The sequence below is a fragment of the Aegilops tauschii genome, chromosome 5 (assembly GCF_002575655.3).
Source record: "Aegilops tauschii subsp. strangulata cultivar AL8/78 chromosome 5, Aet v6.0, whole genome shotgun sequence".
NCBI classification, from domain to species: domain Eukaryota; kingdom Viridiplantae; phylum Streptophyta; class Magnoliopsida; order Poales; family Poaceae; genus Aegilops; species Aegilops tauschii.
In genome coordinates, this window is record NC_053039.3 from 368967152 (window position 1) to 368976880 (window position 9729).

The following is a 9729-nucleotide window of genomic DNA, read 5'->3' on the forward strand; positions in this document are numbered from 1 at the left end:
CTACTGATTCTCTATTTCTGTTGTGAAAGGAGTAATATGTAAAGACGAGAAGTTTGCGCCATCACAGGCAGGAATTCATGTGAGCTTTTTGGCGAGTATGCGAATGCGGGTGTGAATGAAGCGGGCGGGCGCCCAGGCACATGCGCTGCAGGGTGCGGGGGCGGGTGCGGTTGCGGCGGGAAAGGGAGAAAGGGCCGGGCCGGGGCGCTAAAGCCCACCACGATCCGCGCCACGAAAATAGTGCGGTGCGCCCAGCCCTGTCGGCTGCCACGCCGCATATAACCGGACCCATCCCGCGCCAACCTCAAGCAGCACAGCAGCGGCCCCGAGGACACACTCACGCCTCACTCGCTCACAGTCACACTCCACACGCTGCCTGCCACTCCCCACTCCTCCGCAGCACTCACTGCCGCCCATGGCGTCCCGGATCTTGCTCCCGGCGCTCCTCCTCCTCGTCTGCTCGCATTGCGGCGTCGCGGCGGCGAGGAAGGCGCGCGGCGGCGAGGCCAGCTCGCAGGTCAAGTTCGACTTCTCGCCCTTCCTCATCGAGTACAAGAGCGGCGTGGTGAAGCGGCTCATGGGCACCGACCGCGTCTCCGCGGCCGCGGACCCGCTCACCGGCGTCACGTCCAGGGACGTCACCATCGACCCCGCCGCCGGCGTCGACGCCCGGATCTACCTCCCGAGCTTCCGCGCCAGCACCAAGGTGCCCGTCCTGGTCTACTTCCACGGCGGCGCCTTCGTGGTGGAGTCGGCGTTCAACCCCATCTACCACGCCTACCTCAACACCCTGGCGGCCAAGGCCGGCGTGGTGGCCGTGTCGGTGAACTACCGCCTGGCGCCGGAGCACCCGCTGCCGGCCGCCTACGACGACTCGTGGGCGGCGCTCAAGTGGGTGCTCGCCAATGCGGCGGCCGGGACGGACCAGTGGCTGTCCCAGTACGGCGACCTGTCCCGCCTCTTCCTCGCCGGCGACAGCGCGGGGGGCAACATCGCGCACAACCTGGCATTGCGCGCCGGGGAGGAGGGCCTGGACGGCGGCGCGAGGCTCAAGGGCGTGGCCCTCCTGGACCCCTACTTCCAGGGCCGGAGCGCGGTGGGCGCCTACTCCGCGGACCCGTCGTTCCTGCAGTCGGCGGCGCGCACCTGGAGCTTCATCTGCGCGGGAAAGTACCCCATCGACCACCCGTACGCGAACCCGCTGATGCTGCCGACGGCCTCGTGGCAGCACCTCGGCGCCTCCCGCGTGCTGGTCACCGTGTCCGGGCAGGACCGGCTGAGCCCGTGGCAGCGCGCCTACTACAGCGCGCTCCGGAGCAGCGGCTGGCCCGGGCAGGCGGAGCTGTACGAGACCCCCGGCGAGGGCCACGTCTACTTCCTCACCAAGATGAGCACGCCCCAGGCGCAGGCCGAGATGGCCACCCTCGTCGCCTTCATCAACCGCGACGACTAGTGGCTCGCCGGCGGCCACACCGCCCACCCGACATGAGTGCTCTGCTACGCTAGGTAACGAGTACGTACGTACGTACGTAGCGAGGGGGAAGGCCTTTGGTTTGAGTCGATTTCTTGTGTCGCCACGGTGTAGAGTGCGGTACGTAGGTGGATTCGGTTCCTCCCCAGCAACCGGCCGGACGGAGAGGGGGGCCGCGCCGTGCTCTGCCACCGACCCATCTGCAGCTAAGCAAGCTGGAGTAGCTTGCAACGTTAACGCAGTAGTAGTAGTTGGCCGTTTCTCGCAGTCGCCAGTAGTAGTAACTACCGAGCCGTATACTACTATAGTAGTGTCACTGTCACTATATTTACCTAGCGATTGCAGTGTCCAGTGTGTAACTTTTTGTACTGCTGCTATGGTGAACTGGCCGTGTGGAAGGAAATGGAATGGTGTGATTTAGTATTACCCGAGCTGGTTTCTATGTGGCCGCATCTAGTTACCATTGGCATCATGCACGTGCCCGGCCAGCGCGGCGGAGAATGTGTGTCTGGCCTTTGTTTTCTTTGACGCTGGTGCGTGCGGGTCTGTGTCTGTCAGTCAGTGTGTTTCCCGCATTCAGGGGACTCGGTTGTAGTAGTACGAAGCATCATCGCTGCGCTCCGCACCGCGCCCTGTTGTTCGGACGGTGCGCCGGAGTGGGCGCCGCCGCCGCGTCCGGGTGTTCGCCACGGCGAGCTCCGATCGAGACGCGACGCGACGCGGCCCATCATGGCGTGCGATCATGGTGCTGCGACGCGCCTTTTGGATCGGAATGGGGCGCACGCGCTCCAGTACTCCTCTGGCTCGTCAAAATGTTCACACCCACATGGGGGTGTTTAATGCTTTAATCAACTGTACGTCTCGGTACTTTTGAGCTTGCACGCATTATTCCACTTCCCGTCGCCGGTATCTGCGACCCCGTGCGTGCCACTTTTACCCCGGTAATCTCTCGGTACGCACGCCGGTGGCCTCGCGTTTTCCGTTAGCCGCTCCGTTGCTCCGACGACTGGACGTGGGTGGGGCTTGGTCCGGTCCCGAATCAAAAGCCGCGCGCCCTGTTGCACTGCGCGCGAACACGAGGAGCGGTGGCCCGCCCGTGAGCGGTGGTGGTCTCCATGGCGAGGACGGCGGGGCCTCCCCGCAGTCGGTCGGTCGGTCGCGGGCGGCGATCAGAACCGGATGCGCCGCAGCTTTTACTTCCCGGGCGGGTCCCAAACGCAAACGCGGGCACATGGCGTGCCCAGGGGAACCACTGTGGCCTGTCCCGCGCGCATGTGAGCGTCTCTCTTGGGTTTCCGGGCTATCCCCCCCTTTTCATGGTCTCGGCGGCACCGCCGTTCATCGGCATCCTCAAGCCTCTACGGGGAAACGTCGATGTGCGCAGTGCAGGCCAGGAATGGCGCCGCCTTCTCTCTCGGCGGGATCTTTGATGCGGCTAGTCAGCGACACTGGTCAAGCGCGTCGTGTAGGAAAGTTTCTGGCAAGTTGCTCCTACTGGTATAGTAGAAAAGTTGCTCGTCAGCTTAGCTCGTTTTCTCCTAACACTAACAGTGCATCAACACGGCAAGTCTCTTGGTTGCAAGTTGCGGCGATGCCAACAACAGCATTGTGTCCTGTTATGCTTTCGGTGTGTAGCTGGGCCTTGTCAGAGATCGAGATGCCATTTGCTTAAATCATGACAATCCACACAAAGTTGCCTGTACACTATTAGTTCTGAGAATGTTTTTTGGACCATGTCGAGATTCTGGACTTGGCCTATCATGTTTTTAGGACGATCCTAACGCGCCGACCCACACGGATGAATGCCTGTTTTACTGTCAGTTTGAACTCATTTCCAGCATAAATTGGTCATGGGTTTGCGTTGGCGCGAACGCCCCGCGGCGCCCTCCCCTGGCCCACCCATCTGTGGCACAATGGTCATTCTCCCCCCTCCACACTGTACATACGGCCTCATCGTCGCCACCCAGTTCCGGCAGCTTCGCCACTACCCAGGCGTCGCCGCCGCATCAACCGAGGTCCACTCTTGCCGATGTTTGTGGCCGCTCCTCGACGCCGGCGGAGCACAAGACACGTTTTCTCAGGGGTGCCGGCACCACCACCGGAGGGCGCGGACTTCGACAATCCTGCTGCCTACACGAGTTGAGGACGATGCCCTTCACTGGCCACGACTCGACCATGTCCTCCTTCGTCGCGGCCCGCAAGGTGTTCGAGACTTTGCCCACAAGGTACCATGCTGGATAGCTAGGATAAGGTCTTTTACAATAACGTCATATGTTCATCGGACGATTCATCGTCCGACAATGAGGACTTTCTGATTGCTACTATGGTCGTCAATGAGCACATTTCTAGGCAGCGGCCAATGTTTAGGGGATCGATCTCGGACCATGCTCCGACATTCAATCGTAACAGAGAGAGCGACCATTGCCTACTCTATAACGATTATTTCGAGCTCACTCCCACTCTTTAATCTCAACCTTTTCCGAAGACGCTTCTAGATGGCGAGACTATCGGCGTTCTAGGATCGGGGTACCCGGACCTGCCTGCCTGCGGCCCAGCGCGCGCCTCATCGGCGGCCCGATGCGGCCCAGCTGCAAGACCCCGAAGACAAGACCCTCGCGAGGGCCCCTGGCCTCACGAGGCAGACGACGCCAAGACCTCCAGAGGAGCAGCTCCCTGAGCCTGCCTCCCAGGTACCTAGCCTCACGAGGCTCTCAATGACGTGAGCCATGACGACCAAGGCCAAGCGGGCACAGAGAAGTACAATTTCCTCTTCGGTGCTAAGGGGGCAAGGACGTACGTGGGTTCCCAAGGAGCCCCCGAAAGGTTTCCATTCCGGTGCAACGAGACCAAGACGACGAGCTCGGCAGGACAGATGTCATCGCTGAGCCCACCTCCGCATCACAACCGGAAGCTTTGCAGGCAAAGACCACCTTTCGTCAGGATAAGATGTACCTCATGTCCCCTTTCAAATTGGCCGCTGTGGAATCCCTTCCCGCCTAAGCTATGAGGGAAGAGGACCAAGGCCACTATGAATATAGGCTAGTCTTCACAGTAGAGAGGGAGATCGATCCATCCTGAGCACCCGAGCCCTCGCGAGGCAGCTCATCCATTGTACTAGTTCATCCTCAACCTCCTCGTGAGGCCAATCCACCACAAAGCAGGAGTAGGGTTTTACACCGCAAGGTGGCCCTAACCTGGGTAAATCTCCGTGTTCATCTTCTTCCACGCTCGCACGAACTCGACGTGGCCAAGTCCTGGGGCACAGAGCTTGAGGCGGTAGCGTGGTGAGGTCTTCCCACACGCCCCAGAGTTCGAACCATGTTGGGTCCGCGGAGCCCCGATTCCGACATTTGGCGCGCCAGGTAGGGGCGTGTCGAAATTCCCCTCCGCTCCGCTTCGTCGCTCCCATGGCCGACGCCCACCGAGTTCGCACCGAGCGTCGGGCCGCTCGCGTCGCCCAGACGACGCCCGTGGGATGCGGTGCTCCGCGCCGCTCCACTTCTCCCGCAGCTAACGCTGCCACCGACCCCGCTGCTCATGAGCAGCAGGACTCTTCGTTGCCGCCCTTCGTGCGGTGGGACGGCCACGCCGCCACGCCTTCCCTCGCCCCCATCACGGCATCGTCTTCCCATGCTCGCCGCGGGCCGGTGAACGCGCATGCCACGCTCCTCATGGCGCGGGAGCTGCTGCGCTACCGCCCCGCCAATGATGGCTACGACGACTGGCTTGGTCGCATCGCCGAGCTCATCAACGCCGCCGGCGAGGCCCTGGCGCCGTCCCATTCGCTCCGTCCCCCGTCCTCCCGTGTGGGCGACGTGGCTCACGGCGCGCCTCCACCTCCTCCCGTGCGCGATGCTGACGCCGAGCCCCAGCGCGACGCTCGCCCGCGCAACCCGCCGCGCGGGGCGCCCGCGTCGGTGCGGGATGAGGCCAGCTGCCGGGAGGTGCAGCAGCCGCAGTACGACGCGCGTGCGCTCTCCGCGCCATCACCAAGACCGGGCAGCCCTGGGGGCTACGGCGCATGCGCGTCAGGACCAAGTTCCCCCTTCGCGGGCCGCACCCGTGAGCGCGACTGGCTGCAGTGCCTTCACCCCGGAGCTGCGCCGTGTCGTCTGGCCCGGCAAGTTCAAGCCGGACCTGGCCCCGCGCTACGACGGCACCCCGGACCCTGCAGAGTTCCTCCAGCTCTACTCGCCGAGCATCGAGGCGGCGAACGGCGACGACAAGGTCATGGCGAACTGGTTCTCAATGGCTCTCAAGGACGGCGCGCGCTCCTGGCTCCTGCACCTTCCGGAGGGGTCGATCTTCTCCTGGGATGAGCTTCACGAGCGCTTCATCGCCAACTTCCAGGGCACCCGCGACCGCGCCCCCACGGTAAACGACTTGCGGCGCGTGAAACAGCTCAGCGGGATCTTTGATGCGGCTAGTCAGCACTGGTCAAGCGCGTCGTGTAGGAAAGTTTCTGGCAAGTTGCTCCTACTGGTATAGTAGAAAGTTTCTGGCAAGTTGCTCCTACTGGTATAGTAGAAAAGTTGCCCGTCATCTTAGCTCGTTTTCTCCTAACACTAACAGTGCATCAACACGGCAAGTCTCTTGGTTGCAAGTTGCGGCGATGCCAACAACATCATTGTGTCTTGTTATGCTTTTGGTGTGCAGCAGGGCCTTGACAGAGATCGAGATGCCGTTTGGGCGGCCAAATCATGCCAATCCACAGAAATTTGCATATACACTATTAGTTCCAAGAATGTTTTTTTGACCATATCGAGGTTCTGGACTTGGCCTATCATGTTTTAAGATAACTTCAACGCGCCGACGCAAACAGATGAATGTCCGTTTTCTATTAGTGTGGACCCATTTTCAACTTAAATGTGGTCTGTATTTGCGTCGGCGCGGATGCCCTCCCCTGGCTCGTCTGTCTGTGGCACAATGACCATTCTTCCTCCCCCCCTTCACACTCTAGACACGTCCTCGCCGCCGCCACCCAGTTTCGGCCGCTTCGTCACTACGCAGGCACCACTGGCACATCCACCGACTGCCCGACCGCCACCGCATCCACCGAGGCCCACTCTGGCCGATGTCTATGGCCGCTCCTCGTTGTCGTTAGAGCACACGAGCACAAAAAGGCACGTCATCCCAGGGTCGCCGCCACCGCCCTCACCTCCACGGTCGCCGCCGGAGGTCGCGGACTTCGACAGGCCCGCTGCTTGTATGGGTAGAGGACGATGCCCTTCACTGGCCACAACTTGACCACGTCCGCCTCCGTCGCCGCCCGCAAGGTGTTCCGCCCTCTGCCCACAAGGTACCATGGTGGTTAGCTCAGATGAGTTCTTTTACAATAACGTCATATGTTCATCAGACGATTCATCGTACATCAGTGAGGATTTTGTGTTTGCTACTATGGTCATCAATGAACACATTTCTAGGCAGCGGTCAATGTTTAGGGGGTCGATCTTGGGCTCCGACGTTGAATCGTAACAAAGAGCGGCCATTGCCTACTCTATAGCGATTATTTCCAGCTCACGTCCCCACTCTTCAGTCTCAAGCTTTTCTAGCGACGCTTATGGATGATGACACATATGTTCAACCATATTCAAGAGGGAGTGCTGGAGTATGATGATTACTTTAGATGCAGGAATGATGCCCTTGAAAAGGTTGGCTTCTCCTCTTATCAGAAATATACTGCAAGCTATTCGGATGCTTGCATACGGAATTCTTTGATGATTTTGTAGATGAGTATGTCTGCATTTTGTAGACGCCCTACCCAAGAACACTGCCTTAGAGTTAAAGGCATTCAAAGTACAACACAAGATACCGACTGAAATCGCCTTGGAGTGCAATCCACTCGGCCAGCTAACTCACTCGGATACCCCAATTCCATTCGACCAAGATAGAGTCACTTGACCACACGAAAAATCACTCGAAGTACAGAAGGTCTAAAGCCACTTAGGATGGCAACGATCAGTCGTTCACTCCGTAGTCTTAAAGATCATTTATAGCTCTTTATAGCTAGCGTTACCAGTAACGCCCTGTCTTAACGTACATTGAACCCTGTGTAACTGAGGGCTGGAGGGTTCCGGCGCACTCTATATAAGCCACCCCTTCCTCTGGCACAAGGGTTCGCACCCCCTGTAACTCCCACGCATAATCCAGTCGACCAAGCCTCCGGGCACCGAGACGTAGGGCTATTACTTTCTCCGAGAAGGGCCTGAACTCATAAATCTTGCATGCACAACCTCACCGTAGCTAGGAACTTGCCTCCTCCTACGTACCCCCTATTCTTACTGTCAGACTTACTCCCACGACAGTTGGCGCCCACCATGGGGCAGGTGTCTTAGCGACTTCCGGTGAGGTTGCAGTTTTTCAGATCTCCATCAACATGGTTTCTGGCGGTGGTTTGGCTTATGGCCGTGAGATCCGTCTCGGTGCGCTCGTTTTCATCGCCGACGACACCGCCTGGCTCCAGGAGCCCCCCCTCGACGTCGAGGCCCTTCCCATCCGTGGGGCGGCGCACTTTCACGCGAGTGGCTGCGATGTCCTCCCGCGGCAGCCGTCGACCCAGTATTAGTTTGTTCCCGCGTCATCCGCTCTCCCTGCTATACGCCGCCGCAAGAGATCTGGTCGATCACGGCTTCAGCGGTGGGTGAAGCATGCAGTGGCCCGCCAGTGGGTCACCACCCAAGTCACGGCAATTGAGCCCGACGAATCTCTCTACGGGCCATTCGACCTATCGACTAGTTTCGCTGAGACCCTGTCCGAGTGCGGAAGCAGCAACCCTGCAGCAGAAGTCCTGATGGTTGACACGCCGTGCAGCTCGCCTGGGTTCCGTCGCAGCGGCGGCGGCGATGGTGGCGGCGGTCCGTCGCATGGTCACGACGAATATCATCCCGAGGCCCTCACCTCGGAGCAGAGGGAGGAGCTGTATCGTCGCAACATGGAGGCGCTCCACACCCCATCATCGGAGAGACCTCTGAGGCTCGGGCCTTGGAGGTTGCGCGCCTAGCCACCTTGGCTGAGCGCGCACGTCTGGAGAATGTCCAACATTCACTCGACGAACGCGCTCGTCGGCAGATCCCTGAATCCAGTCGACATCATCGACAATTTTTTCCGCCTGAACCTCAGGTATATCGCACACCAGTCCAGAATCTTGCATCTGCAACCCGTATAGCAGAGTCGATTCAGCCATCCCGTTCAGAGGCTGGTAGAGGCTTGCTGCAGATCCGAGCGTTGCTCCGGGCGGCGGGGGAACAAAACTCAGCCGTTTCCCAGTCGCGCAACAGGATCCGCAGCAGATATGTGGTTGCACACACAGGCCAGTTGGCTCACAGTCCAAGATCGCCCCCGCGGCGTGAGGATCGTGGGCACCGCCAGGATCAGTACCTATATCGGAGCCACAAACAGTATGACCATCCATACTGCCATGATGACCGCCGTCGAGGGCCTACGCCCCCTCCGAGGGGCGGATCGTACGTGCCCCGGCGGTATGATGACAGGCGCCCGTATGGTGATGAGCGGAGAGATCCAGTCGACCCAAGGGAGCCCGAGTTTGATGCAAGATCAGTTCTCGTATAAGGTTTGGTCGACAGAGGCCGAGCACATAGAGAGGGACAAGACAGAAATCTTCCGACTGGAAGCAAAGTGCATATTTCTGGGCCCGAATGTTTCAGTAGAGCCATCCGAGCTGCAGAGATCCCTCCCAACTTCAGATTGGCGACAGGCGTTAGTAAGTTCACCGGTGAGTCGAAACCTGACACATGGCTAGAGGATTACCGAGTGGCGGTGTGCTACCTCTTGAGCACTGCGTTGGTTCTCCCTTGAAGAGGAAAGGGTGATGCAGCAAAGTAGCATAAGTATTTCCCTCAGTTTTTGAGAACCAAGGTATCAATCCAGTAGGAGGCCACACGCAAGTCCCTCGTACCTACACAAACAAATAAGAACCTTGCAACCAACGCGATAAACGGGTTGTCAATCCCTTCACGGCCACTTGCAAAAGTGAGATCTGATAGAGATGATAAGATAATATTTTTGGTATTTTTATGATAAAGAATAAAAGTAAAGAAAGCAAAATAAACGGCAATAGAAATAGTTAGTTGACGGAAGATTAATATGATGGAGAATAGTCTCGGGGGCCATAGGTTTCACTACTGGCTTCTCTCAAGATAGCATAAGTATTACGGTGGGTAAACAAATTACTGTCGAGCAATTGATAGAAAAGTGCATAATTATGAGAATATCTAGGTATGATCATGTATATAGGCATC

At 58.8% G+C, this 9729-nt stretch overlaps 1 protein-coding gene across 1 annotated transcript; it reads left to right on the top strand.

Moving 5' to 3' along the window:
* Positions 1–287: 287 nt before the first annotated feature.
* On the top strand, positions 288–1897 carry LOC109778712 (probable carboxylesterase 2). The gene has a single exon (XM_020337276.2). It carries the CDS (start codon positions 416–418, stop codon positions 1451–1453), a length of 1038 nt encoding a protein of 345 aa, XP_020192865.1. The 5' UTR covers positions 288–415; the 3' UTR covers positions 1454–1897.
* The last annotated feature ends 7832 nt before the right edge of the window (positions 1898–9729 follow it).

Excerpts from the sequence above, each read along its gene's own strand:
- LOC109778712 (XM_020337276.2), top strand. The coding sequence starts at position 416 with ATGGCGTCCCGGATCTTGCTCCCGGCGCTCCTCCTCCTCGTCTGCTCG.